The sequence below is a fragment of the Ranitomeya variabilis genome, chromosome 2, assembly GCF_051348905.1.
Source record: "Ranitomeya variabilis isolate aRanVar5 chromosome 2, aRanVar5.hap1, whole genome shotgun sequence".
NCBI lineage: Eukaryota > Metazoa > Chordata > Amphibia > Anura > Dendrobatidae > Ranitomeya > Ranitomeya variabilis.
The window spans coordinates 183361169-183381173 of record NC_135233.1 but is presented as its reverse complement, the minus strand read 5'-3'; the positions used below and the strand labels follow the sequence as shown (position 1 = coordinate 183381173).

Sequence of the window (20005 nt, the reverse complement as noted above, 5' to 3'; positions counted from 1 at the left end):
TAAAGACTGGAATATTTCATTCAGTATTATCTAGGATGTTGGATTTTAGTGTTCCCTTTACTTTTTGAGCAGTGTATTTAAACCCCTCCTTCAGTCTATTTGAAGCCTCAGAGCAACCGGATGCCCTGAGGTAGCACAGGAGGAACTGACTCACCTCAGGTGGAAAATTAGATTTAAAAAAAATCCTCTCTGACAGGTCTGGCGGCCCCGAGTTCAATTCCTGGGACAACCAAGGAATACGGACAAGGGTGACACATACCAGGTCCAACAGAGGCAGAGGAAGACTATCAAAGGTCTAGAACAGTTTCATTTGACCCTCCCAACTCCCAGACCCTAATTGTAGGGGTACCCTGACAAGGAGGGAAAAGTTTTGGATGATGGGAAAGTAGTACCTACCTGACTGTACCAGCTTCCATTTTGATTCCTGCGTGCCGTACAACTATTGGGTATCCAAGCTGGACAGGTGGCATCAGCGTCGGACTGGAGCACCTTGGGCCCACCAGTGAAAATCATTCTTGGGGCCCACTATGTAGCTACATAGAAATAGATACAAGACCACCAATTGTGCGGTAAAAAGCGCTAATGTCAGGGTATAATATGAGGTAGTTCACGTCTTAATTATGTAACAAGAGTTGGGGTAGCCCCCTCACAGAATATAATGTAGCCCCCTCATAAAATATAATGCAGTCCCTTCTCATAGAATATAATGCAGCACCCCACAAAATATAATGCAACCCCCTCAGGTATAACGCAGTCCCCACCATAGAATATAATGTAGCACCCTCATAGGGTATAATGCAGCCCCTCTCATATAGTATAATGCAGCCCACCACCGAATATAATGTCCCCTGAGAGAATGCAGCCCCACCACAGAATATAATGCTGCCTCCCCATAGAGTATACTGTAGCCCCCTCACATAGTATGATGTAGCCCCCATAATATAATGTAGTCCCCTCATAAAGTATAATGCAGCCCCTCTCCACCCCATCATTGTCCTCATCACCACCTCCATCATTGCCTTCTCCCCCTGCACCCCTATCATTCTCCCCCACCACTGCCCATTCCACCACCTGCATCATTGCCTTCTCCCCCACCATCATTGTCCATTTCATCACCTCCATCATTGCCTCCCCACCACCATCATTGCCCATCATCTCCATCATTGCCTCCCCACCATCATTGCCTATCACCTCCATTGCCTATCACCTCCATCATTGCCCATCACCTCCATCATTGCCCATCACCTCCATCATTGCCTCCCCCACCACCATAATTGCCCATCACCTCTATCATTGCCTCCCCACAATCACCTCCATCATTGCCTCCCCCACCATCATTGCCCATCACCTCCATCATTCCCTTCCTCACCAACATTGCTCATCACCTCCATCATTGTCTCCCCCACCATCATTGCCCATCACTTGCATCATTGCCTCCCCCCACCTCCATCATTGTCTCCCCCACCGCCATCATTGTTTCCCCCCACCACCATCATTGTCTCCCCCCACCAATATCATTGTCCTTCACCACCACACACACACACACACATACACACACACGCGCACAGGCAGGCACACACACACACACACACGCAGACACACACACGCAGGCACACAGCACAACTCACCTCCCCGCAGCAGCAGCTCATCCCAGCAGCCTCTTCCTCGCTGGAAGCTTTCTGTCTGAGACAGCACGCTGTATGATGACGTCATCCAGCTGGGCTGTCTCAGACAGGAAGCAGGACGCCGGGAGGTGAGCTGCTCTGTGTGAGTCTGTGTGCCTGCATGTGTTTGTATGTGTGTGGTGCTGTGTGTGTATGTGTGCGGGTGTGCGGTGCTTTGTGAGTGTGTGTGTGTGTGGTGCGGCTTTACATGCGGGCAGTGTTAGCTGCAGCCTGTGGCTAACACTGCCCGCTATTAAAGAGAAATGGTATTCACGCGTCTCCACGCCCATAGGGGCGTGGGGAAGCATGAATATTAATTTTGCTTTAGTAGCGGGGACAGGATCCTGTCTATAGCTGGTGCTACTGGCACAGGGCGGGCCCCCTTGACTCAGGGGCCCCATAGCCACTGGTTGAGGGCCCCTGGAGCAGTGGGGGCCCTAGGCAGCTGCTGGCCAGTATGCCAGCAGATGTCAGTGCCTGGGCCCACCGGAGAATCCTCCGGATCTCCGGTGGGCCAGTCCGAGCCTGGGTGGCGTCAACTATACCTCTATGCTTTAGAGGTGCAGGCGTGCCCTGCCAGAAACGTTTAGTCAGAGCGAGTTTTTAGTGCTGCCAGGGGCATAGTAACTGATATATGCATACGCCTGTCAACTGAAAAGGCTGACTCTTACAAAATGAACAAGGCCTGGATTGGCACAGACATCTCAACCCTAGTGGATGACCGTTGTGGAACATTTAAAATGTTCCTTTTTTCTGGTGTATTCCTATGTACCCTTTCCTACCCAAACAAGGGTATGCTATTCATGTTTTTTCTTTTTTGTGTCGTCTTCCTCCTGATTCAGCATATCAAAAGGTGATCATGAAACACTCGCTCTTAATTTTTACTCAGTGTTTATGATGCCCTCCATTTTTTAGACGCCTACTTGTAAAAAATCTCTTCCATATATATTTGTATACCCACAGGGGTAAATGTTTTGCATATCTTGCACTTAGTGTATAGGCTTTATCAGTCTTTGAGACCCACTCCTTCCAAATTAGAAAAAAATGTTTTCTGAGGCCCTTTTTTACGTCTCTTCCAAGGGGTGTTGCAGACAGAAAGGACCAATGATGTTATTCTTGGGGCACTGCGGCGCGTACGCAAAGAATAACATCATTGGTCCTTTCTGTCCATGTGACCGTAGGTCCTACTCTCTAGTTACCACACGGGCATGATTCACGCACGCGCAGTAGCACTCTAAATATATTATTGCGGGCTTTTTTGTCCAATCAGCATGCGTCTTAACATATTTAAACCGGCACGCCTCCAGAAGAAGCAGTGCGAAACGCGCGTCGGGGCAGAGGGACGCCCGGGATATCCACATATACATAACTTCATAGGTATTTTATGCCCTTTTTTCTTTTGCACTTTACTTATGCCTATTTACTAAAACAGCAGTATTTGCACATTTAACTGCAATGTAAAGGGGCTTTTTCTAGACACCTTATACATGGCATGTTGTCATTACAGCGATTTACTGTGATAAGTTCTAATTAACTAGAAATATGCACTTTATATGTAATTTTACTTTAAATCTGCTGTACCTTGGCATTATTAATGAGAAATATTTATAGGACTGCTATGTTTTTGTAATAAGCCTGGTCTTTGTGGTACCCTATGGTATTATGTCCTTTTTTCAATAACTCAGCACCTTTCATGTATATGTTTTAATATTGTAATATTAATACAAAATAATTGTTTTTATGAAAGTACCTTGTGTTACTAATGATTAGTATTATTTTGATAACATTGTGTGATGGAACTAAATGTTTAAAGGGGTACTTTATCCCACGTTAATACGGGTGAACATATTTTGGGACATAAGTGTGTGATTATTTTTTAAAGAAGCAGCATGTAAATTCTGTGTTTTTGCAGCATTATTTTCCCCATTGAAAACAATGAAGTGCAAACATACAGAATAATACTACATGTGAACATAGCCTAAAGGTTGGCGGAGGCGTTTTTATTCTTTTATTCTCTATTTAATTTTGCCATATATACATGTCATTATACAGGAAAAAAGAATGTTTCCTGTAAAATCCATTTTATCATTGGTTTGGTATGTGTTATTGTCATTGTTTCCCAACAGCGACCTGGGAGTCAGAGACGTGTCTTCCCCATGCTCCCATTTCATTTGAATTTTTCCATCAATTTGAGCAATTTTCCTGCCCATGCCCCCCCCCCATTGTTAGGGTCTGCCAGAAATGTGCTAGAGTTCCCCATTGACTGCCAATATACTCATTACTCGAATTAAGCCTATCCGCGTGTCCGACTTGCTCCATTTTAGTACCGAGCACACAAGCATTTTGCTGCTTTCTCATCACTATTCGATGGCATGCCAAGGATTGTAAGTGCATATATTTGTGCACATGGCTCATAATCGTTACTGAATATGTAAAGCGGGTAACCGGGTGCAACTGACAGCGGACACAAGGCAAGAATAGTCGGTGCACTATGTAATTCTGTTCAACTACACTGGTAATTCACAGTACTTATAAGACAGATGATGCTATTAAACAATACAAATCAACAATGAACCATATATCGATACACTTGCAATAACAATGAACATTCTTCACTATATAATGCTAATATTCTCTATACAAGGTTGGTACACCAGTTCACGGGAGTTACCACGTAAGTTTTCCCTACAATTCTGGCCATAGCAGGGGTTACCGTTTTTTCCCGCTAAACCGGAAGTCTTTCTGACAAAGTCTATTAAAGTGCATTGAGCCTCCTTGGCACCCACCAGCCCCCTCCCCACTGGTTATCCTAACCAAGGCCAACCCCGGTAGTGTATGTTTTAGCTGGAAGTGATGGCCCTGTTTACTGTCATCGTCTCCTCACGGATCTTTGGTGCTTCACTGCTGGCGCATGTCTCCTGGGGCAGGAATGAGTGGGTTTCGACTCTTGATGGGTGTCGTCTGGTCTCTGGGACTTGACCAGCGCAGGTCCTGGTCTTGACTGCTGAACTCTTATCTCTGGGTCTCACTGGGCCTCTGTGCCTTTCCCTGGTCTGCATCTGCTCTGCTCTCCTCCTTCGCAACAAAAACCCCGTTAGTTTTGCTTTTTGTCCCAGGAACTTTGTCATACGAGTCACCTGACCAGGTCCAGCACAAGAACTTACTCCCCCTGCAATTCTTCTGGTACCTATTGGTTACACATGAATTCCCCCAGCCAGTAGATGGCAGTCTTTCCTCACTAATGTCACATCACGCAAGGGCTCTTCAGGGATATCATAGCTTTTTCTTACAAATAAATCAAGAAGCTTTGAAATTTTTTTTTTTTCAAATTGCATATTATTAACGTGTATCAATCCTGTGATTTCCATAATTTATCGACTTTTTCTACTTGGTGTTGCAATAGCAACGTTAAGGAGTGTATAAAAAAAATATACCTTAGCATTTTTATAATTAAACCGAACTTTAGAATCATTTAGCCAGGTCATTTTTATCATACAATGAATGTCGTGAAATCAAACCCCAAAGAAGAATGGCAGATTTTTTTTCCATTTACAATACATTAAATGGTAAAATGAATGGTGTAATTTAACAATAATAAATAAAACAAGCCCTCATGCTTCTATGTTAAAGAAAAAATCAAAGTTGTGGCTTTTGAAAGAGGAAGGATAAAGCATGGCACAACAAAACGGGTCTTGTAAATGTTAGAGACTCTACTGCCAGATTTTTGCTACCTCATCTACTAGTAGCATCATGTAGGAGTAGAGACCTGGATTCCAGCGATGTGTCACTTAGCTGCTTGCTACAGTTTTGATAAAATCACTATTTTAAACCACGTTCCAAATTATGCAAATGCTATTTTTCTCGGATTTCCCTAAATGGTGCTTTTTTCCCATATTGCTTGAAACCTGTGGCCTGCTTAATAGCGTGGAACATCCTTCTTAAAGGGAACCTCTCCGGTCCCCCATGCCCCCAGAACCAGCCAGTTGTGTGTGCATATATACATTCTCTGCCTAAGAGTCCCTGTATTACATTGCATACATTAAACAGATCTTTAGAATAAGTATTTCATTTGATATGTAAATGAGGGCTAAGACTTATCATGGAGGTGTTAGTATCCCCAGACTAGTCGGCCCACTTAGCATGTTGTCACACCCCTGTGGTCGTGACAACATAACTTTTAAGCGGGACATCATCACAAGCACTATACTTACCTGGCGCACGTGTGCAGCTTTTTCCACTCTTGTCATTGATCCTCTGAAGCCAGGTGTACGTGTCCCGGCTTCAGAGAGGCTCTCTGTACTTCTGGTCATGCGCGGTTCTCCTCTCTGAAGCCGGGACACATACACGCAGCTTCAGATAATCAATGACGAGAAAGGAAGAAGCCGCCCACTTACGCGAGCTAAATATAGTGTTTGCGATGATTCCGCGCTTGCAAGATAGGTTATTAAGTCTACTGGGGTGTGAAAACATGTGAGCCGACTAGTCTGGGGACACTAACGCCCCTTCGACTAGTGGAAAGCCCTCATTTACATATCATAAACGGACTTTAGAAGCACTTTTTTCAAAGATCTGTTTATGTATATAATGTAGTACAGGGACTGTTAGACACGGGATTTATATATGCACACACAACTGCTGCTGGTTCTATGGGCACATCAGGGGACCTCAGAGGCTCCCTTTTAAGTAGTTATCCTTTAATTGGAATCTCTTGGCAAGCAAATTATCACAGGTATTTAAGATTGATTTCAGACATCCAAAGAGCCCTGAGATTTAATATCATCCATGAGATTATTTGGAAAAAAACAAAAAATTACGTCTTTATGACGCTCAAAGCCAATTTGCATAATAATTTTGGACACGGTGTATCTGTTGCTGGTCCACCAGTTACTTGAATGCTGAGTTATGTATAGCCTCGACAACACCAATCATTGGCAGCTTTCTATGTATACTGTGCATAGGCAGAAACCCAATCAGAGATGGGGTACGGTTATATTGAACTCATGAATATGAAGTGATGTTGATATGACACTGCAACAGGTTTACTAGTCCTCTAGTGATTTCCTTCTGATCAAGCATGGATTTTCTCAAAAGGTGAAATTTGAAAGTGTTTTTCATTCTACAGGAGATCTATTTTACGTAATTCAAGTTTGTAATTGTTTTCTTTTTACAAATGTTTCTCAGTTGTTTCTTCATGCCCTGAATTCACTAAAAAGCTTGGATGGAACCAAGATCTCTCTATTTCTAATGAAGATAACATCCTGTTTGGAGCGGTCTCTTGGTGATGTAAGCGTCTTTTGGTTAACATATTTTAATATTTATTTTAATTTTGTTAAAGATGTTGTCCACTTCTTTATTATTAATGACCTATCCTTAGGATAGGTCATCAATGACTGATTGGTTGGGGTCTGACATCAGCTCCCCCGCCAATCAACTGTTCTCAGTGTTGGTGTCTGCCGGTCGGAAATGCTCCATTGCGGAGCTGCTCCGTCTTATGATAGTGGCCATGGCTGGGTACTTCACATCCAACTCCTATTCAAATCAATAGGATGTGGATGTGCCGTACCCAGCTGCGGCCACTATCAGGAGACTCAGCAGCTCCGCAATTGAGCATTTCCGGAAGATACCAATAACAGCTGATCGGATGAAGAAAAAATGGACCGGTCATATGGAGCGCAAGCGACACAGTTCAGCTGGTATTAAAAAGTCTTCATTTAATATTTCCACAACGCGTTTCAACGGAATAGTTCCGTCTTCTTCAGGTGGCAGTTATACCTGCCACCTGGTATAACTGCCACCTGAAGAAGATGTAACTATTCCGTTGAAACACGTTGTGGAAATATTAAATGAAGACTTTTTAACCCCTTCAAGACCCAGCCTGTTTTCACCTTTCTGACCCTGCCAATTTTTACATTTCTGACCACTGTCACTTTATGAGGTAATAACTCTGGAATGCTTCAACGGATCCTGATGATTCTGACATTGTTTTCTCGTGACATTTGTACTTCATGTTAGTGGTAAAATTTATTTGATATGACTTGCGTTTATTTGTGAAAAAAATGGAAATTTGGCAAAAATTTAGAAAATTTTGCAATTTTCAAACTTTAATTTTTATGCCCTTAAATCAGAGAGTCATATCACACAAAATAGTTAATAAATAATATTTCCCACATGTCTACTTTAAATCAGCACAATTTTGGAACCAAAATTTTTCTTCGTTAGAAAGTTATAAGGGTTAAAAGTTGACCAGCTAATTTTTTCAACAAATTTTACAAAACCATTTTTTTAAGGACCACATCACATTTGAAGTCACGCTGAGGGGTCAATATGAAGGAAAATATCTAAAAGTGACACCATTCTAAAAACTGCACCCCTCAAGCTGATCAAAACCTCATTCAAGAATTTTATTAACCCTTCAGGTGCTTCACAGCAGCTAAAGGAACGTGGCAGGAAAAAATGAACATTTAACTTTTTAGTCACAAAAATGATCTTGTAATCCAACTTGGCCAGAGATAAGGGAAGAGCTTCTGAATGGTCAGGGCCCCTCTGATCGACATGATTTAGCAGCAAGGGTTTTTAAACAAAAACTGTTCAAGCTCATGGACGTAATTACAAAGTGTTACATTTTTGGTGAAAGTCAGTGTTGGATGTATTCAATTGAGTGGCAAAAACGAGGTCTTCCACATTCTCCTTTACTGATATGGCTAAAAGGATAAGATACACCCTGATCAAATTGACAGTGTTATTTCTGCTGAGCTTCCAAATCCAGAAGAGGACCCGGTACTTTTTGAAACTATTTCTAAAAATATGATCCATGGCCCATATGGGCCATTTAACCCAAGATCGTCATGTATGAAGGAAGGAAAATGTACTAAAAAGTATCCTTGCAACTTGATTGTAGAAACATAAACAGGAGATGATGGTTCTCCTCTTTACAGAATACGGAAAGGTCAATCACTTAAAGTAGCCGGCATTAATTTGGAGAGCCCGTGTTTTTCACATGGACAGTTGTACGTTACTTGCTCTAGAGTGGGTAACCACAAAAATATTTTCATATATGCACCTGAAGGTAAAACCAGAAACATTTTTTTACCAAAAAGCACTACAACAGATAGTTGTCTAACTGTAAACCAATTTTACTCTTCTGTCTGTGAACTACTTATAGATTTCACTGGAGGGAGGGGAGAAGGGTTGCACTATGTTATTAATTGGATGTAAATGTTTTATATGTTTGTGTAAGGTGCATACATTTTCAAAAAAAAAAAGTAAAAAAAAATAGTTGTAATAGTTTAAACTACATAATTTGTATTGAATATGTAAAATCAATAAAAATGTTGAAATTAAAAAAGTTGTTGTTCACATCAATGTTACAACAAATTAGTAAAATGCCAAAATAATAAAAATTTAAAGTGTTTTTTTTTTTTTTTTACTGTAGCGCTCTGAAAATGTCAATTTCAAGATGACACTTAAACTACCATAACCAACAATTTAACATATTTTCCGCGAGCGAAGCCACGGGTATTCTACTAGTTTTAAATAAAGGTCTGTCATTTGTGCCTACAAATTAGGTTTAATCAATTTAATTGGATAAAGGATATTCATTTCTTTTCAAGAAAACTAAAATGGAAGAGATTTTTTAACATCCATGATCAGGCAGAATGTGCTGCACTAGGAATAAAGATTTACCAGATGTGAGACAGCTTAGATTTATGAGATAAAGGTTCTAGAGCATTGGCCACTGGCCCATTTACCAATCTAAGACCAAAGAGCAATAAAATGCCTCCAGGGTCAGACAATACAAGTATGGATATTTTCACCAAATTAATTACGGCTGACCTTAAACTAGGCTCCCAGATGAAAATTAAATTTTCCAATCTACTCCCATTAGAGGGGAAAAGCATTTGAAGCTTTATCGGAAAATGGTGAATTAATATTCAAGGCATCCTATAAAGGTGGTAACTTACTGGTTATGGATCATGGTGAGGAATTGACCACTTAGTAAAGTCTATATGATGAATGCCAGTAGAGTGGAGTCCATGGCTCTACGGGATGCATAATTTTCCAGCACGGAGCACTATTTGCGTCAATATTATGTTTTCTTAGATCTTTGCTTGCTGTGTTTTATTAGTAATCTGCTTACTCATCAGTTCATCCTCAGGGGTCCATGTTTTCCATTCAGTGACAGCAAGCAGAGGAAGACGTGTAGTCTGGATCTTATGTATACCTAAGGCCAGACAGGAGATTGCTAAAGTTAAATGTAAAGCAATCATTCTATTAATCTCATCTGTATCTCAAGGTCTCGCGTCCTTGTACTGCCATCAAATAGACCCATTCTGTGGATGGGGATATTAGACTCATGGAAGCCATCACTACAGGGGATCTCACAAGCAATCCCAGGTAATGAGGCTCAGCCTGAGTGAGATACCTCCACCAATGCACAGTTAGCTTTGGGAGGGGTGTGTTTTCTGAGAGCCAGGCTTAATTCCGGGGGGCGGCTTGGGGTTTTGAGGACTGATGAGGAAATGTTGTTGTTGGAGTGATGTTGAGGGGAGAGGATCTTCTAGGCTGTGATCCTGGAGTCATGAATGGATGATCTATTCTATGGAGTTCTGGAGATCTGTTACTGGCTGGGCTGGGTCCATCTGCTACATTTGATAAATCTGTCGTCTGATCAAAGCAACCTGGGCTTCCATAACACCTCAGCAGTGCCACAGGCTGACCGCCTCCGTGCCACGCCACATTGATGCTGTAATTGATGCAAAAGGAGCCTGGACAAAGTATTAAGTGCATTTAATGAACATACATTTCAGTAGGCCAACATTTCGGATTTTAAAATCATTTTTCTAGCTAGTTTTATAAAGTATTATAATTTACTGAGATAATGACTTTTGGGTTTTCATTGGCTGTAAGCCATAATCATCAATATTAACAGAAGTAAACACTTCAAATAGATCACTCTGTTTGTAATGACTATATAATATGAGTTTCACTTTTTGTATTGAAGAACTGAATTAAAATAACTTTTTGATATTCTAATTTTGTGAGTAGCACCTGTACATATATCAATTACTGGGTTAACCGGAAAAGTTGAAATCGCTGCCTAATATCACACGAGAGGAAGTGGCAAATTCTTCCAGGAGCTTCCGACATTTGGAGCTAAACTTCGGTTGACCCTGGTTAGGAAAATCGCAACCACTAAGTTACAGGAATCCAAGACACTTGTAGTAAGACATATCTGCCTAAAGAACTTATAGAACTTAGAACTTTAGAACTTGTGGGAAAAAGAATTTGTGAAAAGCCATGGCCACCTCTTTATATTTGGATTGGTACTGTGGAATCAGGTCGGGTAATATTTGGAAGTACAATTAGGAACCAAATTTGATCAAAAATGGCAAGTTGAGGCCCTTTACTTTAAAGGAGAAAAACTTAAACTGACCCATATTGATCCAGAATCAGTGATGTAAAGAAATTGAGACTAATATAACATTTTAGTTGAGAGGTGAAAAAGAAGATTGAGGAGAGCTAATTATAGGATTAGATTTAAAAAACAGTGGTGGTAGCTCGATAACACCCAATAGGGCATGTGTGTAGTAATTAAATGGTGATTAACGCCTGCACTAGGGGGAAGGAAAAAAGCCAATAGCAGGAAGATACCCCTCCCCCCCCCCGTTCACCCTAAATTCTAAATCCAGATATTACAACTTACTCCAAAGAGAAAGGGAAAAAAGTAACACATCATTACTTCTGAACATATAAGATAATAGGAAAACAAGTGAATAAGTAGAAAAGTAAGTAAATATTGATATTACATGGTATGAAGACCACTGGTTTCATAATCCACTCCAGCTGACTTCAATGTGAGACACTCACGCCAGCATATATCCAGACCGATTTGAATTTTGCCAATGCCCATCTGGATGATCTATAGGAGACATGAGAAAAGGTCATGTGGTCAGATGAGACTGAAATAGAACTTTTTTTTTATCAACCCCACTAACCGAGTTTGGGGGAAGAATTGTAACCCCAATAACACCTTCCCAACCGTTAAACATGGTGGGGGAAACATCATACTCTGGGGGTGCTTTTCTGCAAAGGGGACAGGACGACTGCACCGTATTGAAAAGAGGGAGGATGGATTGGGTCATGTATCACAAGATTTTGGCCAACAACCTCCTTTCCTCAGTAAGAGCATTGAAGATGGGTCGTGGCTCCATCTTCCAGCATGGCAGTGACCCATAATACACAGCCAGGGCAATTAAAGAATGGCTCTGTAAGAAGCACTTCAAGGTCCTGGAGTGGCCTAGCCAGTCTCCAGGTCTGAACCCAAAAGAAGATCTTTGGAGGGAGCTGAAAGGCAATATTGCCCAGCGACAGTCCTGAAACCTGAACGATCTAGAGAAGATCTCTATGGAGCAGTGGGCCCAAATCCCTGTTGCAGTGTGTAAGTTTGGCCAATAGCTACAGGATGCGTCTGACCTTTGTAATTGCAAACAAATGTTTCTTTACCACATATTAAGTTCTGTTTTTCTATTGTATCAAATACTTGCATCATGCCATAAAATCAAATTATGTAAAAATCATACAATGTGATTGTCTGGGATTTGTTTTTAAGATTCTTTGAGGCTATTCTCAAGTTTTTGCATTATAATGACTATGCACACCCCAAGATGATCCCAACTTTGACTGACTTTTCAAAATTAGGCTGCTCATTGATCACTTTAGCAACAAATTTGCTGAGGTGAACATCCCCGAAAGGGACATCTGCGTAGAGGAATCTATAATCCATTTCAACTGGAAGCTTAAATTCTGGCAATTCCTCTGCCGTAATAGTGTAAAGTATGGAATTAAAATGTACAAACTGTGTGAGAGTACCTCAGGGTACACCCGCAGATTTAAGGGTTTTAAAGCTTGGGACACCCAGCATGAACCCCCTGAATGCCCCCTGTCCTGAGAATCAGTGGCAATACTGTGTAGGAATTGGTGCACCCACTGCTGTTTCAGGGTTATTACCTCTTCATAGATGACTTCTCCACCAGCATCTCACTCTTTAAGTTCCTCTCTGCCAGGGCTACCACAGCATTCTTCAGAAACCAGAGAGGCTTACAGTACTTAGGTTACTAATTCGGTATCTCTTGAGAAAGGTAGAGAACAGAGCCCAATGTATCGGCAATCTGGTGAAGGATAAGTATAAGGACAAGAGAGATGTCCTTATTTTGACCACAATACACAAAAATGGCATCACCCCACCACTTTATAATCTACACAGGCCCCCCAAACCAGACTGTGTCTTGGGGTAAATTAAGAACATGGAGGAGTTGATCTTCCTCATCAAGTTCTCCAACCTTACAGTGCTATGCGAAAAACGAAAGTATGGTACAGAAAACTGGCCATGCACATCGTACAGATGACACTGTATAACACGTACCAGTATGTGCTGTACATCGTGATGGCACATTTCTTCAGTTTCAGGAGGTAGTAATCAAGGCCCTAACATCTGGAAGTCAGGAAGGGGAGTGATCCAGTACCTCTGAAACTGAAAGTGCCTATGTTGCACCAGGACAACAATGTTCCTCTGAGGTGAGTAAGGTCACAAACAAAATGTAGGATATTATAAAAGAGGAATAAGAAAGAACACCACTTCGCATTGCAACACATGTCCTTAAAAAGCTAGTATATCCATAAGACCGTTTCATAATCTACCACACATTTTACTCAATATCTGATTTATTGCACCGTTTTATTATACCCCAATGAAATCTGCACATATTACATATTCCACCACGTTATAAGTTTACTGACCAGGAAAAACCTTAATAAAACTGTTAATAGACCCCTAGATCATTTCCAAAATGAAGCCACTTGTGGTGGGGGCTTTGCTGTTTTGACACCTCAAGGGCTCTGGAAAAGAGACATGATAACCGCAAACCATTCCATGAAAGTCAGTGCTCTAAAGCATCGCTCCTTTCTTTCATAACTCAACAATGTGCCTAAAGGGAAGTTTCTCCCCACATATTGGGTATCTTTGTATTCAGGAGAAATTGCACAACAAATTGTGGGGTCCATTATCTCTTGGTACCCACATGAAAATGAAAAATTTAAGCTTAAAGGTACATTTGTGAGAAAAAAATGTGATTTTTCATTTTCACAGCTGAATTATGAAATTATGTAATGCACTTGTGGGTTCAAGATGCCCTCTATATTTCTGGATAAATTCCTTGAGTGTGTAGTTTGCCCGGAATCAGTGGGATATGTTGAAGCATCCTATATTTATTACCACATAGAGTTACATTGGTCAGACCTGAAAAATTTGGCCTGGTCAGGAAGGTGAAAAACAGGCAATTAGCATTAATGTGTTAAAGGCTATGTGTACACGTTCAGGATTTTTCACGTTTTTTTTTTACCATTTTCCGGGGAAAAACCGCTAAAAAATTATACATAAGCATCCCATCATTTTTAATGCATTCCGCAATTTTTGTGCACATGCCGCGGTAAAAAACGCAGCATGTTCATTAATTTTGCAGAATTTTTGCCGCTATATTATTGCATTGGGAAGCTCCAGAAAAAAATGCGAAAAATTTGCGGAAAAAAAAACACGAAAAAAACGCATGCGGATTTTCTGCGGAAAAAGTCTGGATTTGCTTAGGAAAATTCTGTACACTTTCCTGAACTTGTGCACATAGCCAAATAGTGCGAAATAGTGATAAGTTGCATAACCGCTTCAAAATCCACACTCAAAAGCTCTGTGTGACCTTATAGGAAACCCAGATTCTGCATCTTTCTTCCCATTGGTGTGCTGCCGAAGGACATGATTTCCAGAAAGCAAAAGAGACATCACTTTCAAGAAGATATGCTTTTGATTTCTTCTCTATCTAGGGCATTTTCTTTATTTTTTATTGATCATTGTTACATAAAAAAATTGGCATTATCTGGTAATTGCAGAAGAAAACTTGGTCATCATCTGAACGTCTTTTTTTAAACTGTATTTGGTAGTTACAGTTGTTGCTGTGACTATTACGGATTCACAGCAAAAATACAACTGTTTTGCATTTTTTCCTGTGGTTACTAGTGATGAGCCAATATACTGGTTACTCGAGATTTCCCGAGCACGCTCGGGTGTCCTCCGAGTATTTGTAAGTGCTCGGAGATTTAGTTTTCATCGCCTCAGCTGAGTGATTTACAGCTACTAGCCAGCATAAGTACATGTGGGGGTTGCCTTGTTGCTGGGGAATCCCCACATGTACTTAAGCTGGCTAGTAGCTGTAAATCATTCAGCTGCGGCGATGAAAACTAAATCTCCGAGCACTTACAAATACTCGGAGGACACCCGAGCGTGCTCGGGAAATCTCTAGTAACGAGTGCACTCGCTCATCAATAGTGGTTACCACAAAATCTTGTCGGAGAGCTTATTGCAGGTCATTGATGTTATCTGGAGCAGATTGGTCTATGAGCCGATGTTGTTTGAAGAACGTAAATACAATGTGCTGTCGTCGTGCTTTCTCCCCCACATCACATATTTAGTAAATTCCGCATGGCATATAGTATGTGAAGTACACAGCGGATACAACTCTAGCCTAGACTGCTATCCTTGGTGTGTCATACAGATACTACACAGATCCTTTCAGCCATGATAGCCCACTTAGAAGAAAATAATACACAAAAAATACACACTTTTATTACACATTATTTAAACATTTCTAATTGAAAAAAGTGACACGTTTCTGTTTTATAATACACCAAAATAGCCATGTAGTGATTATTTTGTTTTAAAATGTATTATTTGAAGAACTGTATCTGCATAATTATTCTGCAACTCAATAATTTTATTCTTCACCGTATACCTGATTTCTGTTTTAGGCATATTTATTAATCGGAACTGACTGCCCATTTTTATTGAGAGATCTTCTTTCATCCAAGGAATTGGCCAAAATCTTTAGTCAAACTGTGGTGAGTATATCTCATAGTCACATAAGCTGGTGATTTCAGTGTATGCATTTAACGTCATGTATAGCATGCAGTTAAATAAATATGTATGTATAGATATATATATATATATATATATATATATATATATATATATATATATATACACACAGTACAGACCAAAAGTTTGGACACACCTTCTTTTTCTGTATTTTCATGACTATGAAAATTGTAAATTCACACAGAAGGCATCAAAACTACGAATTAACACATGTGGAATTATATACTTAACATAAAAGTGTGAAACAACTGAAAATATGTCTTATATTCTAGGTTCTTCAAAGTAGCCACCTTTTGCTTTGATGACTGCTTTGCACACTCTTGGCATTCTCTTGATGAGCTTCAAGAGATAGTCACCGGGAATGGTTTTCACTTCACTGGTGTGCCCTGTCAGGTTTAATAAGTAGGATTTCTTGCCTTATAAATGGGGTTGGGATCACCACTTGTGTTGAGCAGAAGTCTGGTTGATACACAGCTGATAGTCCTACTGAATAGACTGTTAGAATTTGTATTATGGCAAGAAAAAAGTAGCTAAGTAAAGAAAAACGAGTGGTAATCATTACTTTAAGAAATGAAGGTCAGTCAGTCCGAAAAATTGGGAAAACTTTGAAAGTGTCCCCAAGTGCAGTTGCAGAAATCATCAAGCGCTAGAAAGAAACTGTCTCGCATGAGGACCACCCCAGGAAAGGAAGACCAAGAGTCACCTCTGCTTCTGAGGATAAGTTTATCCGAGCCACCAGCCTCAGAAATTGCAGGTTAACAGCAGCTCAGATTAGAGACCAAGTCAGTGCCACACAGAGTTCTAGCAGCAGACACATCTCTACAACAACTGTTAAGAGGAGACTTTGTGCAGCCGGCCTTCATGGTAAAATAGCTGCTAGGAAACCACTGCTAAGGACAGGCAACAAGCAGAAGAGACTTGTTTGGGCTAGAGAACACAAGGAATGGACATTAGACCAGTGGAAATCTGTGCATTGGTCTGATGAATCCAAATATGAGATCTGTGGTTTCAACCACCGACGCAGAAAAGATGAACGGATGGACTCTACATGCCTGGTTCCTACCGTGAAGCATGGAGGAGGAGGTGTGGGACTGCTTTGCTGGTGACAATGTTGGGGATTTATTCAAAATTGAAGGCATACTGAACCAACATGGCTACTACAGCATCTTGCAGCGGCATGCTATTCCATCCGGTTTGCGTTTAGTTAGACTATCATTTATATTTCAACAGGACAATGACCCCACACACCTCCAGGCTGTGTAAGGGCTATTTGACCAAGAAGGAGAGCGATGGGGTGCTACGCCAGATGACCTGGCCTCCACAGTCATCAGACCTGAACCCAATCGAGATGGTTTGGGGTGAGCTGGACTGCAGAGTGAAGGCAAAAGGACCAACAAGTGCTAAGCATCTCTGGGAAGTCCTTCAAGATTGTTGGAAGACCATTCCCGGTGACTACCTCTTAAAGCTAATCAAGAGAATGCCAAGAGAGTGCAAAGCAGTCATCAAAGTAAAAGGTGGCTACTTTGAAGTACCTACAGTAGAATATAAGACGTAATTTCAGTTTTTTCACACTTTTTTAAGTATATAATTCCACATGTTTTAATTCATAGTTTTGATGCCTTCAGTGTGAATGCATAATTTTCATAGTCATGAAAATACAGAAAAATCTGTAAATGAGGTGTGACCAAACTTTTGGTCTGTACTGTATATATGTGTATTATATATATATATATATAGTATTTTGCCCACTCACGTAGTATAATGCTCCATGCAGTTATGGCCCCATAGATGCCCCATATAATGCTCCATGCAGTTATGGCCCCATAGATGTTCCATATAATGCTCCATGCAGTTCTTTATGACCCCATAGATGCCCCATATAATGCTCCATGCAGTTCTTTATGGCCCCATATAATGCCCCATATAATGCCCCATATATTGCTCCATGCAGTTATGGCCCCATAGATGCCCCATATATTGCTCCATGCAGTTATGGCCCCATAGATGTCCCATATAATGCTCCATGCAGTTATGGCCCCATAGATGCCCCATATAATGCTCCATGAAGTTATGGCCCCATAGATGCCCCATATAATGCTCCATGCAGTTCTTTATGGCCCCATAGACGCTCCATACAGCATTGTGCCACATGTAATGCTGCTGCTGCTGCAATAATAAAACAAAAAAAAATCACATACTCACCTCTCGTCGCTGCTCCTCAGCGTCCCGTCTCTCCGCACCAATTGTTCAGGCAGAGGGCGGCGCGCACACTAATAAGTCATCGTGCCCTCTGACCTGCACAGTCACTGCAACAGGATGGGAAGACGGACCGGCGCCCGGCGGATGGAACGCGGACAGGTGAATATGAAATACTCACCTGCTCCTGGCGCTCCTGACGCTGTCCCTGCCTGTCCCATGGTACCGCAGCTTCTTTGCGCCTGCGCGAGAAGGACCTGCCATGACGTCACGGTCACATGACCGTGACGTCATGGCAGGTCCTTCGCGCATACCATCCTTGCCACCGAAACCTGCCGGCGGAAGGTGAGTATATAATGATTTTTTATTTTTTTAATTATTTTTAAACATTAGATGTTTTACTATTGACGCTGCATAGGCAGCGTCAATAGTAAAAGCTTGGTCACACAGGGTTAATAGCGGCGGTAACAGAGTGAGTTACCCGCGGCATAACGCGGTCCGTTACCGCCGGCATTGACCCTGTGTGAGCGGTGACTGCGGGGAGTATTGTTGTGAACTGTGTTTCTGGGCTCCCTCTGGTGGTCACTAACGGTATTGTGTTAGGTATGTCTTGTTGCAGGCCTGAGCTCCAGCTGTATCGTTAAGCAGCGGGTGTTTCCTATTTGAGTCTCCTCTGGACTCAGTCTCTTGCCTGGCATCGTTGTATCCAGACCTATTTGGTCTCTTCCGGATTCCTTTCAGTCTGCCTCATGCAAGAAAAGCTAAGTCTGTTTTGTACAATTTGGATCGTTTGCATTATTCAGTGTTTTTGTCCAGCTTGCTTTACATTTGATTTTTGACTCGCTGGAAGCTCTAGGGGGCTGATATTCTCCCTCCACACCGTCAGTCGGTGTGGGGGTTCTTGAATGTTCAGCGTGGATGTTTTGTAGGGTTTTCTGCTAACCGCATAGTCCACTATCTATTTTCTGCTATCTAGACTATTGGGCCTCACTTTGCTGAATCTAGTTCATCTCTACGTTTGTGTTTTCCTCTTGCCTCACCGTTATTATTTGTTGGGGGCTTTCTATATCTTTGGGGTTCAATTTCTCTGGAGGCAAGCGAGGTCTTATTTTTTCCCTCTAGGGGTAGTCAGTTCTCCGGCTGGCTCGAGACGTCTAGAACCAACGTAGGCACGTTCACCGGCTACTTTTAGTTGTTTGTGTCAGGATCAGGTATGCGGTTAGCCCAGTTTCCACCTCCCTAGAGCAGTATTTATATTTTTGCTATCTTGCCGGAATATCAGAGATCCTCTGCCATTGGGATCGTAACAGAATGCCAGGCCAAAAGAAAATGTTTAATGCATCGCAGAAGCGGGATTAAAAAGAAGTTCTGAGTTTTGTTTTTTTTTGTTTTTTTTTTTGCTGCAGTTTGCCTAGCTTCTTCCATCCCCTTTTTCTCTGAGTGGCTGAAACTCTGCTGCAGATATGAATGTCCAGACTTTGACTTCTAGTGTGGATCAGCTTGGTGCTAGGGTGCAGAGCATTCAGGATTTTGTTATCCATAGCCCTATGTCTGAACCAAAAATACCTATTCCTGAGCCATTTTTTGGAGATAGATCTAAATTCCTGAATTTTAGGAATAATTGTAAATTGTTTCTGTCTCTGAAACCTCGTTCCTCTGGTGATTCCGCTCAGCAAGTTAAGATTGTTATTTCCTTCTTGCGCGGCGACCCTCAGGATTGGGCCTTCTCTCTGGCGCCAGGAGATCCTGCATTGGTGAATGTTGATGCGTTTTTTCTGGCACTTGGTTTGCTTTATGAGGAGCCTAATCTTGAAAATCAGGCTGAAAAAATGTTGCTGGTTATCTCTCAGGGTCAGGACGAAGCTGAGGTATATTGCCAAAAATTTCGGAAATGGTCCGTGCTTACTCAATGGAATGAGTGTGCACTGGCCGCAAATTTCAGAAATGGTCTTTCTGAAGCCATTAAAGATGTGATGGTGGGGTTTCCTATCCCTACAGGTCTAAATGATTCAATGGCTCTAGCCATTCAAATTGATCGACGTTTGCGGGAGCGCAAATCTGATAATCCTTTGGCGGTGCTGTCTGAACGGTCACCTGATTCTGTGCAATGTGACAGAATTCTGACCAGAGCCGAGCGACAAAATCATAGACGTCAAAATGGGTTGTG

General features: G+C 41.6%; 1 protein-coding gene across 4 annotated transcripts in view; it reads left to right on the top strand.

Annotated features, from left to right (window-relative positions):
• ERMARD (ER membrane associated RNA degradation) overlaps positions 1 to 20005 on the top strand; it is a 372196-nt gene that overhangs the window by 88231 nt on the left and 263960 nt on the right. For all 4 annotated transcript variants that reach the window (XM_077283272.1, XM_077283274.1, XM_077283273.1 and 1 more), the window contains exons 4-5: positions 6846 to 6947; positions 15516 to 15605. In XM_077283272.1, coding sequence (XP_077139387.1) covers positions 6846 to 6947; positions 15516 to 15605 — 192 coding nt within the window. The remainder of the gene's footprint in view (positions 1 to 6845; positions 6948 to 15515; positions 15606 to 20005) is intronic.